Source organism: Tamandua tetradactyla, chromosome 4 (genome assembly GCF_023851605.1).
Source record: "Tamandua tetradactyla isolate mTamTet1 chromosome 4, mTamTet1.pri, whole genome shotgun sequence".
Lineage (NCBI taxonomy): Eukaryota > Metazoa > Chordata > Mammalia > Pilosa > Myrmecophagidae > Tamandua > Tamandua tetradactyla.
The window spans coordinates 63,317,304-63,338,164 of NC_135330.1; the positions used below are offsets into that span (position 1 = coordinate 63,317,304).

Consider the following 20,861-nt stretch of genomic DNA (forward strand, 5'->3'; position numbering starts at 1 on the left):
CAGGTCGGCGTGGTGGTGACATTCCTGGTGCTTCTCATTTTCGCTTACAACATGGTCCTCCTGTTTGTGGGGACGGCAAGCCTGGGCCTGTTCCTCAGTAGCACCTTCCCTAGCATTCTGGCCTACACTGAGGACATCCTCCAGTACAGAGGTGAGTGCCAGGGCGCAGGGCAAAGAGGCATCTGCTCTAGCTAGGTGCCACTTCCTGCGCCCCATGCCCCCCTTCCTGTGATTTCCCGGCTAGCACCTCCTTCCAGCTAGATCAATAGCCCAGCTCCTCCGGGAAAGGAGCGCCCCCTCCTGACTTTGGTGGGGACAGGTACACCCACGTGGCTCCCGTCATTCACAATTATACTCGCGCCAATGGGATTTCAGGTCACAGAGAAGCATTAGACTTTTCTTTTTTTCCCAGAGTAATATCTACTGCTCTATAGCTGACGTTTTGCTAACATGCATTCCAAGTTCAAAAGAAAAACCCAAACTTTGAAGTTTATTGCTTTTTTGTATATATGCTATTTTTCACAAAAAAAAAAAAGATGGAAAAAGGTAAGTTGATTGCGATGATAAAAAAATATTTAAGCCTTCTAGCTTCCTGAATTCTGGAGCAGCTAGAAGGAAATATCTGAGAGGATCGTATAGTAGCCCATGACAAACTCTAGGATCTGTCCTGTAACGACTTGTTGAAGAGTGCTTTGAAAACTATTGCTTTTTTATTTCTTTGCTTTGTATATATGTTATACTATACAATAAAAAAGTTTTAAAAAATAACAAGAAAAATAAATTTAGTAGCTAGATAGGAATAAATTTTAGATCCTGTATTTTCACTGGAAATATTCAAATTAAGTGTTTTGATATAAAAATGAATTATATCAAAAAGAAAAACTAGACAAAGTATGAGTACAGATGTACCTAAACTTTGAACTAAGACAATGAAGAAAATACTATGGAATATAAATTAGAATTTGAATAAAGGAAAAAGTACTCTGAAGAAAAGAAAAAGACATGAACCATATTAAGGGATGTTTTCAAATGGAGGATTTATGTAGACCACGTAAAAATCAAAGACTAAAAGTCTGCACTGTATAACTATCTCTTGCAAATTAATCAGAAGATAAACATCAATTAAAAAATGAGACCTGGGGGGGAAAAAGCCACGTCCAATCATTCTTGGGACATGTTGAGAAAAAAAGTAAAGTCAGGTTGCACAGGAAAAGTTATGGCTTAGGAAAGGTGTTTTATAATGTAATCATCAGTCAGACTACCTCATTGCCTTATTTTTGTGGATGTTGCTTGAAGCATAGAGGGTTAGGAGTGACTCTGCACCTGGTGTGTGGTTGTGACACAGCTCCTTTGATGTCAGAAAACTCTAATTCACTTGACTAATCTCCTGCCCATCCCCTAGCTTGCATATGGCAGAGATCTTTTGTTTCTAAATAACTTAATTAAAATTAATTCTGTTTTGATGGAATGTTATCCTTAGAAGTAAATAGAGATGCCCTGGAGTGTTAGAAAAGTGGCATTAAGATGAGCATCCTCTTAGGAGTGGGGGAAATTGCTGTGTAGGGAGGGTTGGAGTAATTCGAGTTACATCCAGGTCTCAATTAGCCACAGTAATGGGAGACAAGGACAGTTTGGATCCTTGAAACCAAAGGATTAACCCCAATAATTATAGCACCTGTGGTGATTGAATTGTGTGCCCCAGTTTGGACAAGTGCTTGAGTCTTGGTCTGCTTTCTGGTGGGTATAGACCCACAGGAAATAAGATCTCTTCAAGATGCTACTTCACTTAAGTTGCGGCCCAGCTGAATCAGGTCGGACTTGAACCCAGCTCCCTGGAGTCCTTCATGAGCAGAGTGAGAGTCAGATGGAGAGGCACTGTAGGGAGCAGCCAGAGGCTGGAAGTCAGCGGAACCTGGAAGAGAGAGGGGAGGCTGCATGTGCACTGCATGTGATGGAAAAACAGGGTCCAAGGACACGGGCAACCAGCCCCGAAAGCCTCGCTCTTCTGGGAGAAAACATCACCTTGCTGGTGCCTCAATTTTGGGATTTTCCTAGCCTCAAAACTGTGAGCCAATAAATTCCCTCTGTTTAAGCTAACTTATTGTATGGTATATGTTTTAACAGCTGTGAAACTAGAACAGCACATAACATCATCATGGGTCATTAAAAAATAATCAAAAAATTTCTGCAGTAAACATGCAAGTTTCTTGTTTCAAAATGGATTTTTTTTTAAATTATAAAAGAAGTATATGCTCACTGCAAAACCCTCAATTTAATCGAAGCATATAAAGCAGTAAGTGAACGCAGTCGAAAATAATGCCATTTAGCACTTTGTTTCCTCCCAGATCCATTTTGGGCATATAAATATACATGTATATTTAAATCCAAATGAGAGCACCCTACACCTTGTTTAACATTTGCAATTTAGAAGAAAAACAATTTGTACAAGAGAATGAATCAAAGTATCAAATGCATTTGAGCTTCTTTGACTTTCAGCTCCTCTGCATGGGGGCACACATGATCTGAGGGATACCTCCACATCAGGGAATGGCCTGATATCAATTTAATTGAATTATGACTCTGAAGAAATCCTGGCCTTAATGCAAAATGACGAGGTCTCCTCCAGCCAGTCACCACCCATCCATCTGACCCTTCATTCATCCATCTTTCTGCTCTAAGGACACAAGAGCTGGGTCCTGCAGGTCAAGCCCAAAGAAGCACAATCTCCCCCTCAACCTGTCCCAGAGATAGTGCCTCCAGCTGTGAGGCGACCCCGGGCCATTCGCCCAGCCCCCCGGGGGTGGGCATGCACTCAGCTTCCTCCCCAGTCCCTCAATTGCTCGCTAAACTTCATGGGTAAAAGAAATAGTGAAATGATGCTGGTACTATATGAAATATGGAGTTCTGAGTGATCAACAACTGTTTGAGTTTAGTAATAATGCTCTATTGATTGATTCCACCTGTAAATTATCCCTCAACTCCATCCTCTTCATTTCCCATGACCTCTGCATTCATTTGGGCCTTTATCATTTACCTGCTTGGACTATTTTAATTATATCTTGGCTTGTCTCCCTGCCTTCATTCTTGCTTCTAGTGGCTCTCATCCTTGGCTGAACATTAAAATCACGTAGAGCACATTTAACAAAACCCAGTGCTTTACTAAGCCATCCTCCATGCTGCTGCAGAGGGATCCTTTTTTGGGGGGTGGGTGGGGAGGTGCATGGTCCAGGAATTAAATCCCGGTCTCCCACATGGAAGGTGAGCCCTGAACCACCAGAGGATCCTCTTAAAACACAAAACTGATGACAACCCTTTACCTTCCCATGTCTCTTCCTTTCTCCAGCCTTCTCTCTTCCCCTTTCTCCTCATAACCTGCATTCTACTGTGTTGAATCCCTTGCTATTTCCTGATGGCACAAAACTTCTCTGGGCCTCCATTCTTTGGCACATGTTAAACCGTCTGCCTGGAATGCCCTCTCTGCCCAATCCCATGCCTTCATCCGCTTGTCCATCCTTCCACACCCAATTTAAGTCTCTCCCCTTCCATCTCTCCAGGAAACCTTTCTGGGCCCCATTGGACTGGTGACCACCCCCCTTCCTTTTGCCCCATTGCACATGCATGGTACCTGCCTTTCTTACTCGACCCATCTCAAGACTTCTGAACCTAAATTACCTGCCTCCTCTCCTAGACAGCGCTCTCCCTGTGGTGCCAGCAGGGGCCAAGGGAATGAGCGCGGACTTGAAGGCCATCAGCAGACCCCAGTGTAGATTCTGCCTCAGTACTTCTTACTGATCGTATATGACCTTGTACGGTTTTCTTCCCTTCTCTGAGCCCTGTTTGTCTCATCTGTGAAACAGATATGCAAGCACCTACATTTTAGGATTTCTTTTTGTAAATTTTTATTGATACAGTGTACAAGTACATACATTCTTAACATACAAACATTCCATTCATGGTGTACAATCAATGCCTTCACAATATCATCACGTAGTTGTATATCATTCATCATGATCGCTTTTCAGAATGAGTTTACATTTATATCACTCCAGAAAAAGAAATTAAAAGTAAAAAGAAAAAACTCATACATACCAAACCCCTTACCTCTCCCTCCCATTGACCACTAGTCTTTCCATCTATTTTAGGATGATTTTTACACGTGAATGTAAAGCTCTTGACTTAGCAGCATGCCCGGCTCACGGGTGCTCCATATATGTTGACTCACTGTTATTGCTCTGAGTGGTCCCAGTATTGAGCACAGTACCTGATGGCAACTGAAGGCTCTCAGCATGTTTTGAGTGGATGAATGGAGTAGATCGTGGGTGCTCTTAGAATTCAGAGAAGGGAATGACCAGTGTGGAATCTAGAGAGAGCTTCATGGAGGAGATGGGACGTGAGCTGACCCAGGATTTGGAAAACAAAGAGGAAAAGGAAAGGCATTCCAGGATGGGCAGGGTGGGGCAAGGTCAGGCAGGGCAGTGAACAGTGTGAGAGCAAAGGGACAGAGACAGACACAGACTTAATTGAAACTAAAAGAGCTAAAAGGAACTTCAGGCCCAGAATAGAGGATGATGATCATTGTTTTATTACAATGGACATTAAATGTCTACTGTGTATTGGCCACTGTGCCAATAGCAAGTGCTTGGGTTCTGAAAGCCTGTGACTTGCTCTCAGACTTGTCAGAGGCATTTGGGCTGGTCAGTGCAACGCCAGGGCAGCTGGGACACTGGTCTGCCTAGAGGAGAGGACTGGCCTGAAAATGTCAGGAAATCTTTCTGGAAACATACATGGCAGCTAGATTGGTACTTGCCCCAAAGACAGCTGTGAGCAAGTGAAAGTTTCAGATTAAGGGAAAAACTACTAACCATAAAATCTAATAAGAATTCCCAAAGCAAAGTTAAAGTCTAAAGTCTAAGAAACCTTAGGAACCCAAAGCAGTCCTCTTAAACATTCATTCCATTTTCCAGAGGTTCTGAGAAATAATGATGACAGCTGACTCCTGGCTCCTTAACTTGCTTCTCCCAAACTCAGTCCTTCTCTTTGTTTTAGGCTGTGCAACCACAGTGCTGGTGACGGGGGCAGGAATCGGCGAGATGGTACTTCAGATGCTGGTTGGTTCGGTATGTTGGGAAACTCTAGGGGAGAGGGAGAAGCAGTTGGGGTGCACTCCTCAGCACAGGTGAGAAACTGCCAGCCAGCCACCTTCTCAACCCAGGCTGTCCCTTCTCTGAATCTCCCACAGGACAGGGAGGGCCCCACTGTGCTTGTGTGACCTGTTTCCGTTTCAGAGCCAGCCTTGAAAGCTGGGCTTCCAAATGTGGTTCTGGAGTATGAAGTGACGTGTGGTGAAGTCCAAAGCAAACAGAAGCCATGACTGGGAGTGGGGCCACAAGGGGCCTCACGGGAATGTAGTTTAGTTCTCAGAGACTGAGATGGATTTGAGCTGCACTCAGGGTTCTTTTTCCATCCCTTCTCAACATGCGACTCCCAACGCCACATCTCCCAGCCCTTAGACCCTGCAAAGGGCACAGCTTTTCTGCCCAACTCCTGCCCTAATCAAGGGCGTACTATCCCGTGGTTTCTTCAAACATATCCATGTTTCATTTGTCCCTCGGGGTTGGGGGGGTGAATACTAGCATCTACTTTTTACTGGATACTATGATATAGATATTCTTATTCCCTTTTGTACAACACATGGTACCAAAATCAATATATTAAACAACTTGCCCTCACTCAGTTACACTGCTAAGAACTGACAGAGGGGGGCGGGCCGCGGTGGCTCAGCGGGCAAGAGTGCTTGCCTGCCGTGCCGGAGGACCCCGGTTCGATTCCCGGCCCCAGCCCATGTAAAAAATAAACAAACGAAATATAATGAAACAAGAAAATGTTTAAAAAAAAAATGTTTCCCTTTCTTCCTCCCTTCCTTCCTTCCTTTCCTCCCTCTCTCAAAAAAAAAAAAGAACTGACAGAGGTAAAGTTCAAACCTAGGCTTTTTAGTCTCTAAAATCCCCTCATCACTACATAATTATCTTTTGCCCCTCTGGACAGGTGGAAGAGCTACTTCTTAGTATACCCTCTGCATTGCTTCAGTATAATCCAGTACAAGGAAAATACAGAATGCAGAGGGGTATAGAAGAAATTGTTGCTAATTATTAAAGCTGGGTGAAGGGTCCATGGTTTGCATGCATTTTAAATGTATATATCTCTTCTCTGTAAATTGATTGTTAGACCTTGTGGGTATAGGAACACGTAGTATGTAAGAGCTTCAGTGATAATATGGAGATTTCAGAAGGTTCCAGGACACAGAGCTGAAAGGAATTGCAGAGGGTCACCAGGTCCAATCCCTGCCTTAGAGAGGATTGTTGGCGTCCTCCATAAACACATCACCTTGAAACAAGGCCAAGACTTTCCTCTTACCTGTGTTTCCATGTATTGGTGTGATGGGCCTCAACTTGATTGAAAAATCTGCCAAGGGCTCAAGAAGGCTGCTTCCTCCAATACATCTTCCATATAAGGTTTTTAAATTTGGGTTATTATTATTATTATTTTATTAGAGAAGTTGTGAGTTTACAGAACAATCATACATAAATTACAGGATTCCTGTATACCACCCTTTTGCTAGCACCTTGCATTGGGATGGTACATTTGTTATGACTGATGAAAGCACATTTTTGTCATTGTACTATTAGCTTAACTTCAGGTTCGCTGTGTTGTGCACTAGAGGATTTAATGGCCTGTATCTCTCTGTTTCCCCTTTTGGCAGATATTCCAGGCTCAGGGCAGCTATAGTTTCCTGGTCTGTGGCGTGATCTTTGGTTGCTTGGCTTTCACCTTTTATATCTTGCTCCTGTTTTTCCACAGGATGCACCCTGGACAATCATCAGGTAAGGAAAGAATCCGTTTCTACACAAGAGTCGGAAAACGAGGCGGGGGAGGTTGGGGGAAACGCTATGGATCTTAGCACGCTACAAATCATGCACTGTTCCAAGTAAAATGCAAGGAAATGTTTATTTTTCTGCAGCTTCCTTTTTCCCTCTCCCTGTTTTGTCTGCACTGGACTCTTTGGCCAGGCAGGAACGGGATAGGCTGACTCATGGTTTCTCCATTAGGACAGGGGCAGGGATTGTGAACTTGGCTCCTGTATCCACCATGCCAAGCCACCATGGGCCCAGAATCTCTTTCCAGCTTGTTCAGGGCACCAAAATGCGAAGCTTGCCTCCTTGGTTGGAACTCGGCCCAGCAGCGTAATTGGCCTTCTCTTTGCAGTTCAGGATTTTGACTCTAGTCCAAATCTCTTTTTAAAAATGAAGTTCTTCAACTCAAGTGGCAAAGAAAAGCTCCTTGAGGGCATAGATACCTCCCAAGAATAGTCTTCTTCTTAGGAACCCTAGGCAGGGGGAGTCCCAAAAATATTTCCATAACCCTGAGCCCTGGCCTGCCCTTCCACCCAGAGTTTTCAAAGTGCCAGTGACTATGTCAGCCATGAGCATGGCCATTCTTTTTTTATTTTTTATTTGATTTTTTTTTTCATGGGCAGGCACCAGGAAAAGCATCTGGGTCTCCAGTATGGCAGGTGAGAACTCTGCCTGCTGAACCATCGTGGCCCTATGTTTTTGTTTTTTTTTTTTAATTGTGAAATATAACATATATACAAAGAAAAGAAAGAAAAAGCAATAATTTTCAAAATGCACTTCAATAAGTAGTTACCAAACAGATTACATTGTTTGTTATGGGCTACTATCCCACTATCTCAGATCTTTCCCTTCAGCTGCTCCAAAACACTGGAGGCCAAAAGAAACGTGAGTATAGTGATTTAGCAGTCATACTCATTTGCCAAATCCTGTTTTCTCTGTTATAACTCCTCCCTCTGCTCTGACCTCCTTCCCAACCTACAGGGATCCTAGGGCAATACCCGTCCCAACTTCCCCAAATTGAGAAGGGATGTTGACACTAAGAGTAGGGGGATGTAACTAATTGATAATCTTGGAGAGGCTGGTCCTTCTGGGCCTCAGGACTTGTCTGGCCCAGGAACCCTCTGAAAATTCTAGGTTTCAGGAAGGCAAATTAGTTCATGAAACTTTTTTTTTCTTTTTTTTTAGTTTTCAAAGCACTCTTCAATAGGTAGTTACAGGACGGATCCCAGAGTTTGTCATGGGCTACATACCATCCATCTCAGATTTTTCCTTCTACTTGCCCTAGAACATTGGAGGCTAGAAGGAATAAATATTTTTCTATCACCACAACTGACATTTTTTTCTTTTTTTATGAAAAATAACATATGTACAAAAAAGCAATCAATTTCAAAGCAGACTTAAGGGGGCCAAGATGGTGGCTTAGTGAGGTGTGGGATTTAGTTCATCCTGCAGAGCAGCTAGTAAATAGCCAGGAACAGTACAGAACAACTGTTGGGGCCACATCAGTGACTAGACACACAGTCTGGACCAGCTGGACTGGCTGTGAGCCCACCTAGAACCATGAGTTCCCCTGGTGGCCAGGGCCCCTCCCCCGCAGGCTGCTTCCCAGAGCGGGAAGGAAAGAGCCTTTACCAGCAACAGGGGCTGAGTGCAACCAAACTCCAATTGTGGAATTAATTCACAAATTCTAACTGTTAAAAATAGGCCCCAGCTCAGCTGAACCTCAACTAAAAGCTGAGGTTGTTGGTTTTTGCCCCGGCGCAGAGAGGGGCAAACCTGAGGACAGGGTCCTGCTCTGAAAAGAATTTTTCTTTTTCTTTTTTGTAGTTGTGTTTCAATGGCTTAACTATTTTTTTAATACAGCTGCAAGGCTTCTCAGGCTCCAACTGCCCCAGGCATAGGCAGAATTAAGCTTGTTTGAGAGTTTGTCTGGAGCCTGTTCCTTCCCCAGGAGAGGGGTGGGGCCCAGCATAGGTGGAATCCCTCCCTCAAGGAATTCAGACCCCAGTGTGGGTGTGGAAAAATGAAGCAATTAAAGCCAGCCTACAACCTCTCCTCTGTCTCCACCACAGCCCCAGCAGGGAGAGTCTGCTGGAGTTAAAAGTACCACATCACCTTATGCTGGTGGGACCTACAGGCAGACAAGCACCACATACTGGGCAGGATAGGAAAAACACAGAGTCCAGAGGCTTCACAGGAAAGTCTTTCAGCCTGCTGGGTCTCACACTCAGGGAAAGGTGACGCAGGTGACTCTTTCCTCCTGAGACAAGGCCAGTCTGGTCTGGGAATATCTGGCTGGGGTCTATAATACCTAAGAGACCTTCCTAAAGGAAAAATAAAGGGCACCATACAGGCAGGGCAAGAAACAAGAACTGAAACAATTTTGATCTGTAAAAAAACCTAAGCTAGAGGTCTAGAATAAACTGAACTGAATGTCAAAGAACAGACAGACAACAAAGTCATAGACATGGAAAACCTCATCAAAAATCAAATCAATGAATTGAGGGAGGATATAAAGAAGGTAAGGAATGAACAAAAAGAAGAAATCAAAAGTCTGAAAAAACAAATCATAGAATTTATGGGAATGAAAGGCACAGTAAAAGAGATGAAAAGAACAATGGAAACGTACAATGTTGATTTCAAGAGGCAAATAAGATTAGTGAACTGGAGGATGGGACATCTGAAATCCAACAAGCAAAAAAAAAATACAGGGAAAAGAATGGAAAAATATGAGCAGGGACTCAGGAAATTGAATGACAACACAAAGTACATGAATATACGTGCTGTGGGTTTCCCAGAAGGAGAAGAGAAGGGGAAAGGAGGAGAAAAACTAATGGAGGAAATTATATTGATATTTCCTTTAGTCTCTGATATCTTAGAGCAGCTAGAAGTAAAAACCTAAAATTGTGGAATTGTAAGCTATACCAAACTCTGAAATGTATTCTACAACTAATTGTTGCAATGTGCTTTGAAATTTTTTCTATTTATTTTTTATTATTATTTTTTCTTGGCCAAAAGGGGGAAGAGAGAAATGAGACAAAATAAAGTGTGAATGGCTGAGAGATTTCAAACAAGCTGAGAGGTTATCCTGGATGTTATTCTTACACCTTATATAGATGTCACCTTTTTAGTTAAGGTATAATGGATAGGCTGGAGGGAAGTGCCTGAAAATGTAGAGCTGCTCTAAGACATCAGAGACTAAAGGAAATATCAATATAATGATTCAGCAATCATAACTGTTTATTAACCCCTACCTTCTCTGTATAAATCCACCATCACCTTTGATCTTTCTATCCCACTATCCCATTCTTTAGGGGGATGTGGGCTATGCCCATTCTAATTTCTTCATATTGGAAGGGGGTGTCAATAATGTGGGGTAGGCAGATGGAATAAGCTAATATTCTGGAGAGGCTGGGCCCTGTAGGTTTCAGGATTTATCTTGTCCAGGAACCCATTTGGAGGTTGTAAGTTTCTGGAAAGGTACCCTAGTACATGGACCCTTTGTAGAATTTTATATATTGCCCTAGTTATTCTTTAGGATTGGCTGGATTGGTTTTGGTTGGGGTTTGGCAAGTTCTGATAGTAGCAATGTCTAACTGAAGCTTGCATAAGAGTGACCTCCAGAGTAGCCTCTTGATTCTATTTGAACTCTCTTATCCACTGATACCTTATTTGCTACTCTTCTTTTCCCCCTTTTGGTCAGGATGGCATTGTTGATCCCATGGCACCAGGACCAGACATTCACCCCGGATGTCATGCCCCATGTAGAGGGGGAGGGCAAAGTTCATGAAACTTTTATAGAGCCCCAGTCTGAGCTCTAGGTGTTTTCAGGAGTCAACAGGAACAATGCTGGCTGGGGTCTGCCAAACCATGGCAACTAGCAATATCTAGCTGAAGCTTGCATTAAGAGTAGTCTCCAGAATAGCCTCTCAACTCTCTTAGCCACTGTTACCTTATTTTGTTACATTTCTTTTCTCTTAGCCACTGACGCTTTATTTTATTACATTTCCTTTCACCCTTTTGGTCAGGAAGGCATTGTTGATCTCACAATGCCAGGGCCAGACTCATTCCCAAGAGTCACACCCCACACTGTCAGGGAGATTCCACCCTTGAATGGCCTGTACCATATGTGGGAGAGGACACCGATGTTCCTTGTAGAGTTGGGCTCAGAGAGAGAGGCCACATCTAAGCCACAACAGAGGTTTCCTGGAAGAAATTCTTAGGCCTCATTATAGGTGATCTTAGCTTCTCCACTACAGAAACAAGTTTCATAAGGGCAAGCCTCAAAGTCAAGAGCCCTGCCTATTTTCTTGGGAGTCCCCAATGGTTGAAGGGTACCTAGGGTTTCCAAGATGGGAAAAGTTAATAGTTCCATATTATTTTATATATATATATTTTTTTTCTTCAGACCCTCAAGGGACTCTAGCAATATTTTTAAATTATTGGTTCGCCATAGCCTGGGATGTCTCCAGGTATTACATTAAGCTATACAGAACTACAGGGGCTTGTTCCCATTCTGGACTCCAGGAGTTTCATTTGTTTAAATGAGCTATCCAGACAGGTTGATGTAGATTGTGTGTCATAAAAAATGAAGGTTCTAGACACAATCAGCCTCTCTGCCTTTGGTCTCATACAGTAGGTAAAGGTCTAGAGTACATACACCATCATCTTTAATCTCTATTCTGATTTACCTTAGTCCAAGCTAGACTGCTTCATTTTTATCTCTAACTGAAGCCTGATCTCTTTTTCAGTTACTTTAACTGTTATTGTGGACTGCAGCCCTCCATTTCCAGGTCTTAGGTGCCACAGAGTTACTCAAAGTTCCAGGAAATACCAGCTGGTAACGCATATACCTCAGTGTCTCAGAATCTAGAAATACATTTACAACTTCAGACTAAGTGTGGCTTCTATAAGGCCTCACAATCTAGGCTCCCATTTTCATATATGTAATTTCTGAGAGAGACCTCACCATATTTGTTCTTTTGTTGCTGGCTTATTTTGCAGAACGCATTGTCCCCATGGTTTATTCAGTTCATTGTGTGCCTCACATCATTATTCCTTTTTTTTTTAACTTTTAAAATTGTATAATATAACATATATACAGAGCAAAGAAAGAGAAAAGCAATAGTTTTCAAAGCACTTTTCAACAAGTAGTTACAGGACAGATCGCAGAGTTTGTCATGGGCTACCATACTATCATATCAGATTTTTCCTTCTAGCTGCTCCAGAATATAGGAGGGTAGAAGGAATAAAAACTTTTTTATCATCACAATCGACTTTCTTTTTCTTTTTTTGTGAAAAATAACATATATATATAAAAGCAATAAATTTCAAAGCACAGCACAATTAGTTGTAGAACAGATTTTGGAGTTTGGTATGGGATATAATTCCACAATTTTAGGTTTTTACTTCTAGTTGCTCTGAGATACTGGAGTCTAAAAGAAATATCAGTATATGATTCAGCAATCATATTCGTATGTTAAACCTGACCTTCTCTGTATAACTCCACCACCACTTTTGATCTTTCTATTCCATTCTTTTAGGGGTATTTGGACTATGCCCACTCTAACTTTTTCATGTTGGAAGGGCCTGTCAATAATATGGGGTAGGGAGATGGAATTAGCTAAGGTTCTGGAGATGGTGGGCCCTCTAGATTTCAGGACTTATCTGGTCCAGTGACCCATCTGGAGGTTGTAAGTTTCTGGAAAGTTACCCTAGTGCATGGAACTTTTGTAGAATCTTATATAATGCCCTTGGTGTTCTTTAGGACGGGCTGGGGTTTGGCAAGTTATGATAGGTAGCAGTGTCTAACTGAAGCTTGTATAAGAATGACCTCCAGAGTAGCCTCTCAACTCTATTTGAACTCTCCCAGCCACTGATACCTTATTTATTACACTTCTTTTCCCCTTCTTGGTCAGGATGGAATTGTTGATCCCACAGTGCCAGCACTAACTCATCCCTAGGAGTCATCTCCCATGCCGCCAGGAGACTTTCACCCCTGGATGTCATGTCACATGGTGGGGAGGGCAATGATTTCACTTTCAGAGGTGGGCTTAGAAAGAGTGATACCGTATCTGAGCAATCAAAGAGGTCCTCCAGAAGTAACTCTTAGGCCTATGTATAGGTAGGCTAAGCTTCTCTGCTACCTACATAAGCTTCACAAGAGTAAACCTCAAGATCAAGGGCTTGGCCTATTGATTTGGATGTCTCTAATGTTTGACACAGTATCAGGGGATTCCCCCTGATAATAAAGTTTAACAGTTCCATATTTTTTCTCCTATCCCTCAAGGTACTTTGCCAATACTTTTTGATTATCTGCTTCATATATTCTAGGATGTATCTAGGTATTACATTAAACTAGAGAGGATTAAAGTCCCTCATTCTTTTCTGGGATCCCTGTGTTTTTATTGTTTAAATGAGCAACCCAGACAGGTTGAGTTAGATTATATGCTACAGAAAATTTAGGTTCCGGACTAAATAAACCTTTCTTCCTTTGGTCTCAAGCAGTAGGTGAGGTTCTAAAATATGGACAATGTCTTCCTTACCCCTATGTTATGAATTACCTTAATCTCAACCTGATTGGCTTCGTTCTTATCTCTAAATACCAGGTTATACATATATAAAACAGCCTCTCAAAATCCAGAAATAATAATTACCACACTGGACTAACTGTGACTGGTATATGAGCTTATAATCTAGTCCCCTGTTTTCTTATAAGGGTTTTCTAAAGGAGACCATACCATAATTGTTCTTTCATTTCTAGCTTATTTCACCTCACCAATGTCCCACACATTCATTCTCATTGTTGCATGCCTCATGACTTCATTCCTTTATGTGGCAGCACAATATTCAATCATATGTATACACCCTCGTTTGCCAATGTCCTTCTTAGTCATTGCATCCTTCAGCCACCTGCATTCATTAGGCATCATGTACAATGCAATGCCCAAAGTCACAGTCCGTCAACACTCTCAGTTTAGATAATTTCATTGTTCCCAAGAGAAAGATAATCAATAAACACACCCACACCAAATAGGAAATCTAAACCTCCTCCTTAACTCTTGTCCCTCCCCCCATTATATACCCCTGCTGTTGCTCTGGTACTGCTGATGTTTTGTGGTTAAACATAGCCCATAGCAGGCAATAGCATTTCTGCTGTACCCTGAACTTAAATGCTCTTTGTACAAGAATCATACCTTTGAAGTAGTTCATGGAAGAACTTATTTATATTTGTAATGTTAATCAGTGGGACACACAGGTCTATATAACCCCTTTTAATAATGGTCACCTTCAATACAGTATTTTTACTTATAGATCCACTAGAGAACCACCCTCACTTCTATCTATTCTCTTACATTTGAGTTCAACCTCATTAGTTAAATGTTCACCCATCTCTAGCCTCTATGTATCTCGAAGTCCCCTATATTCATTATTATAAGCCTCCGATTTTACCATTAACCTGGTCATAAAAGTAGAGTCATACAGTATCTATCCTTTTGTGTCTGGCTTATTTCACTCAGCATTATGTCCTCCAGGCTCATCCATCTTGTCATGTGCTTCAGGATGTCATTTCCTCTTAGTGCTGCCTAATATTCCATTGTATGTATATACCACATTTTGTTGATCCACTTGTCTGTTGATGAGCATTTAAATTGTTTCCATCTTTTGGCAATTGTGAATAATGGTGCTATGAACATTGGTGTGCAAATGTCTGTTTGTGTCACTGCTTTCAGCTCTTCTGAGTATATACCAAGTAGTGCTATTGCTGGGTCATAGGGCAACTCGACATTTAGTTTCCTCAGGAACCGCCAAACTGTCTTCCATAGTGGCTGTATCATTATACATTCTCACCACCAGTGCATAAGTGTCCCAGTTTCTCCATATCTTCTCCAATATTTGTAGTTTCCTGTTTCTTTAATAGCAAGCATTCTTATAGGTGTGAGGTGGTATCTCATTGTAGTCTTGATTTACATTTCCCTTACAGCTAATGAAAATGCACATCACTTCATGTGCTTTTTTTTTTCGCATGGGCAGGCAACAGGAATCGAACCCAGGTCTCCGGCATGGCAGGCGAGAACTCTACCTGCTGCACCACCATGGCCTGCCCTCTTCATGTGCTTTTGAGCCATCAGTATTTGCTCTTCAGAAAAATGGCTATTCGTATCTTTAACCCATTTTAAAATTGGGTTGTTTGTTCTTCTGTTGTTGAGTTGTACGATTTCTTTATGTATACAGGGTATCAAACCTTTGTCTAATGTGTGATTTCCAAATATTTTCTCCCTTTGAGTTGGCTACCTCTTCACCTTTTTGACAAAGTCTTTTGAGGTGCAGAATCATTTGATTTTGAGAAGTTAAATTTATCTATTTTTTCTTTTGTTGCTTGTGCTTTGGGTGTAAAGTTTAGGAAGCTACCTCCTATTACTAGGTCTTGAAGATGTTTCCCTACATTTTCTTCTAGAAGCTTTAAGGTACTAGTCCCTATATTCAGGTGTTACCTGGTTTTGGTATTAAAATGATATTAGCTTCATAAAATGAGTTAGGTAAAGTTCCTTTTCCCTCAGTTTTTTGGAAAAGTTTGAGCAAGATTGGTGATCTTTTTGGAATGTTTGATAAAACTCCCCCAGTGAAGCCATCTGGTCATGGGCTTTTCTTTGTAGGAAGATTTTTGATGACTGATTTAATCTCTTTGCTTGTGATTGGTTTGTGGAGATCTTCTATTTCTTTGTGAGTCAGTGTAGCTATTTGTGTGTTTCCAGGAATTTGTCCATTTCATCTGAGTTGTCTAGTTTGTTGGCACATAGTTGTTCATAGTATTGTCTTATGATTTCTTTTATTTCTTCAGGATCTGTGGTGATGCACCCCTTCTTATTTCTGATTTTGCTTATTTGCATCCTCTCTTTTTTTTTCTTTGTCAGCCTTGCTAGTAGCCCATTGATTTTCCTGATTTTCTCAAAGAACCAACTTTTGGTTTTATTTATTCTTTCTATTATTCTTTTGTTCTTCCATTCATTTAACTCTGCTTTAATCTTTGTTATTTCTCTTCTTCTATTTGCTTTGGGGTTAGTTTGCTGTTCTTTCTCAAGTTCCTCCAGGTGAGCAATTAAGTCCTCGATTTTTGCTCTTTCTTGTTTTTAATATGGGCATTTAGGGCAATAAATTTCCCTCTCAGCACAGCCTTTGCCACATCCCATTAGTTCTGATATGTTGTATTCTCATTTTCATTCATCTCCAGATAGCTACTGATTTCTCTAGCAATTTCTTCTTTGACCCACTGGTTAAGAGTACATTGTTTAATCTCCATATATTTGTGAAACTTTTCTTTCTTTGGTGGTTATTGATATTCAGTTTCATTCCATTGTGATCAAAGAAAGTGCTTTGAATAATTTCAATGCTTTTAAGTGTATAAAGACCTGTTTTGTGCCCCAGCATATGATCTATCCCGGAGAATGTTCCATGAGCAGTAGAGAAGGATGTATAGCCTGGTGTTTGGGGGTGTAATAACCTAATGTGTCTGTTATTCTAACTATAGAGGAGAGTGGTGTATTGAAGTCTCCTACTATTATTGTTGAAACATCTATTGCTCCCTTCAGTTTTGCCAATGTCTGTCTCATGTACTTTGGAGCTCCTGGATTGGGAGCAAAAACACTTATGATTGTTACTTCTTCTTGGTGAGTTGTCCCTTTTATTAACATATAGTGTCCTTCTTTGTCTCTTATGATGTCTTTACATTTAAAGTCTATTTTGTCCGATATTAGTATAACTACTCCTGCTTTCTTTTGGTTACAACTTGCTTGGAACATCTTTTTCCATCCTTTCACTTTCGATCTATTTGTATCCTTGTGTCTAAGATGAGTCTCTTGTAACTAGCATTTATCTAGATTATATTTCTTGATCCATTTGGCCAATCTATATCTTTTAATTGGTAAGTTTAGTCCATTAACATTCGAAGTTATTACTGAAAAGGTGTTTCTTGACTCCACCATCTTATCTCTTTTATTTTATTTGTCAGATCTGTATATTCTTTTCCCTCTTTCTCTTTGTATTCTTTAAATTACCCTTAGTGGTACTCTTCAATTTTGTGCCCTCCTCCAGCCCTCCCTTTCCTGTCTTTTTTTTTTCAACTGGCAGAACTCCTTTTAGTATTTCTTGTAGGGCTGGTCTCTTGTTGACAAACAGTTTCAGGGTTTGTTTGTCTGTGAAAACTGTAATCTCTCCCTCAGTTTTGAAGGACAGTTTGACTGGGTACAGAATTCTTGGCTGGAAGTCTTTCTCTTTCACGATCTTAAATATATCATGCCACTGCCTTCTTGCCAGTTGAGTAGTCTGAACTCAGTCTTATGTGGTTACCCTTGTATGTAGTAGATTGTTTTTCTCTTGCCGCTTTCAGGATTTTCTACTTCTCTTCAACATTTGATAGACTGATCAGTATTTGTCTTGGGGAAGACCTATTAGGATTTATTCTGTTTGGATTTCACTGAGCTTCTTTGATATGAATATGTATGCCCTTTATAAGGGTTGGGAAGTTTCCCCCACTATATCCTCAACTAATCTTCCTAGCCCTTGACTCTTCTTTTCTCCTTCTATAACACCAATGATTCTTATATTTGTGCGTTTTGTTTTGTCCATCCAATTCAAAATTTTCCATCTTTTTTGCCATTTGCTGTTCAAAATCAGTTGTCCTGTCCTTTTGTTCGCTTATTCTTTCTTCTGCCTCTTCAAATCTGTTGTTGTGTGTCTCTGGTATGTTTTTTATTTGGTCGACAGTATTGTTAATCTCTATGATATCTGCTATTTTTCTACTTATTCTTTCACATTCCTCTTTATGCTCTTCTAGTGTCTTCTTGATGTCCTTTATGCCATTAGCCATCCCATGTATTTTATTTAGTAGAGTTATATGAGCATCTTTGATTAGTTGTACCAGCATCTGTATCTCCTCTGGTGTTTTAATTTGGTCATTAGGCTGAGCTTTATCTGTCTGCATCAGGATATGCTTAGTCATCCGTTGTCTTTAAGACATATAAAAATCTTGATAGGTTTACTTTGGATGTTGATTTCCTTCAGTAGTCTAAAGCTTTGTATTTTTGAGATGGATGTGGACCAGGATACAGGATGCAGGGTGCAGGGCCGGGCACAACAATGCGGTGTGCATTACAGTGCAGGTATAGGCCCAGGTGGGGATGCTATGCTGGTGGCTGTGAGCATGCGGTGCAAGTTGCGGGGTTGTGGAGATGGGGTGCAGGAGCCAAGGGTATGGGGTGCAGCTCAGGCAGAACTTGGAGCACAGGAGCAGGGTGCGGCGTGGAGGACACAGAGAGTACGATGGGAGGCAGATGGGGAGGCTGTGTGGATGCACGGGGGCTGGTGTGCAGGTAGGATGTGGGTGGGCACATGGACATGGGGGTTGTGGGTATCAAGGTGTAGAGTAGGTGGCACAGAGATTGGGGTACAGGGAGGGGCAGGATGCAGGTGTGCCCTTGTGCAGGGGGAGGGGTCCAGAGGGCCCTGGATGCAGATGTGGGAGTGTGTAGGGGCAGGCCCAGGTCACCAGGGCTGCAGGCTGTGGGTCAGGGGGAGGTAGCACCGGGTGGGCAGTGCCCTGGCACAGGTGCGCAGGTGGGGGGGGGGGCGGGTGGAGCATGTATGTTCATGTATGCAGGGTGGTGATTATGTAGCACATATTTGGCCATGAGCACCTGCCAGGTGTGAGAACAGGGTGCTTGTGACAGGAGGTGGAGCAAGTGTGCACATTTGTGGGGCAGGGGGTTGGGGTGCAAGGTTCAAGAAGTCAATGCACGAATGCGTAGGCGCCCAGCATAGGGGAGGATGTGGCTGTGTGAGTGCACAGGTCTCGGGGGTGGGGTCCTGGTGTGCTGGTCTAGGGGGTAAGGGCCCTTGTATACGCATGTGCAGAGCTCAGGGCAGCAGGCCGGGGTTGTGCCTGCGTGGGCAGATATGGCCTGGAGGGCTGTAAACTGAAGTACACATACACAGAGCTCAAGGGGGTCGGGGTGGGGTTGCATGACTTTATGGGCTGGGGGTGGGTGTTGCCTGGATATGAAGGTAAGCGCTGGCAGCCTTTATGCGCTGGTGACTGCCTGCAGGGGGCAGGAAGGGGGAGGAGGGGCAAGACTGCATTTGTTCAGGAGAGGTGGGTTGGGTTGGGGCAGGTGTGCACACATGCTTGGGGTGGGAGTTGGGGGCGCCTACAGGCAGGGTGGGGCTGGGGGAGTGCTTGGAAGGCAGAGAGGGTGGGGTGGGTGACAGGGTTCAGGTACGTGGGGTATGGGATGAGTGGCGGGTTGTGGGGTTGCCCCGGTGAGGGTAGTGTGTTCAAGGAACGTAGCTTGGCTCATTTCCTAGCCCCTGTCTCCTTGTCCATGCACTGCTGAGGGCTCCGGGCTTCCATTTGGAGAGGGGCATGTTAGGCTATTTGTACCAGCCAGATGGTCTTTTGTTCTCAGCTTCTCAGTTCTTCAGCTTTTGCAACCAGTAGTGTAGAAGACCCTCTCAGGTCACTTACACCCTGGAATCGCCATCTCAGCAGCTTTTCCATCCCTTCTCTAGCTATTCCTTGGAGCAGGAGTGAACTCAATCTATCCTATTCTGCCATATTCCCATAACTCAACATCATTCCTTTTTGTAGTAGCACAATATTCTATAATAAATACGTATCACAGTTTACCATTCTGTTTCTCAGTCATTGTACCCTTCAGCTCCCTCCATCTATTGGACATCATGGTCAATGTCCAAAATAAACAATATGATGTCTTACAGTATCCTCACTTGGTTGTACAAATCAGCAGCACTTTCAATTTTAGACAGTCTTCATTGGTCCATAGAGATAAAAAAACAGACAAACACAGCCTCACTAAATATCAAGTCAAAACTACCCTTATCTCTTGTCCCTCCCCCTCCATTAGTTGCCCTAGGTAGTGCCGTGGTACTGTTGACGTTTTCCTGTTAACTACTGGCCATAGCATGCAATTTTAGTTTCCCCCTTGTACCCCTCTATTACTGACTCTTTGTACAATATCAAACCTTTGAAATAGTTCATGTGAGAACTCATTTATAGTTGTAGAGTTAATCAGTGGGATACGTGGCAGTATGCATCCCCTTTTAATCATATTGGCCTTCAATATGACGTTACTTATAACCCCACTAATTACTTACCATCACTTTTATCTGGTCCCTTACATTTAGGTTCAACCTCACTGGATAACCTTTCCCCTATCTCTAGCTTCTGTGTACCTCTAGGTCCACTATATTCTCTGAGATTACCTTTACCAGAATAATAATGGTGAAATCATACAGTATCTATTCTTTTTTGGGGGGTGGGGGGTGGGGAGAAAATAGTGGTAAATCTGTTTGATAGATTTATTTCATAAGGGCATAATATCCAGACCATATAAAGAATGCCTAGAATTCAAAAAGACAAATAACTCAATTAAAAAATTCTACTTCATGCCAGCTGGGATGCCTATTATCCAGATAACAGGTGTTGGCAAGGATGTGAAGAAATGAGTGCATTGTTGATGGGAATGTAAATTGGGGCAGCCCCCTGGGAAAAAGTCTGACAGTTCCTCAAGCACTTACACTTAGACTTACCTACCATATGATCCAGCAATCGCACTTTAGGTGTGTACCCAAGAGAACTGACAACAAGGATCAAGCAGATAATTTGTACCCCAATGTTCACAGCACAATTCACAAGAACCAAAAGGTGGAAACAACATGAATGGGTAAACAAAATGTTGTATATGCGTACAATGGAATATTGTTCAGCCTTAAAAAGGGATGAAACTCAGATACATGGTACAACATGAATGAACTTTGAAAATGTTTTGCTGTAAAGTAAGTCAGCCACAAAAGGAAAAGGGTCAAATCTCATATGATTGTACTTATATAAAATACCTGGAATAGGCAAATGTATAGAGACAAAATAGATTAGAG

General features: G+C 42.2%; 1 protein-coding gene across 2 annotated transcripts in view; it reads left to right on the forward strand.

Moving 5' to 3' along the window:
• Positions 1-20,861, forward strand: part of SLC60A1 (solute carrier family 60 member 1) — a 61,138-nt gene that overhangs the window by 24,821 nt on the left and 15,456 nt on the right. For both annotated transcript variants that reach the window (XM_077157566.1, XM_077157565.1), the window contains exons 7-9: positions 4-151; positions 5,047-5,117; positions 6,761-6,881. In XM_077157566.1, coding sequence (XP_077013681.1) covers positions 4-151; positions 5,047-5,117; positions 6,761-6,881 — 340 coding nt within the window. The remainder of the gene's footprint in view (positions 1-3; positions 152-5,046; positions 5,118-6,760; positions 6,882-20,861) is intronic.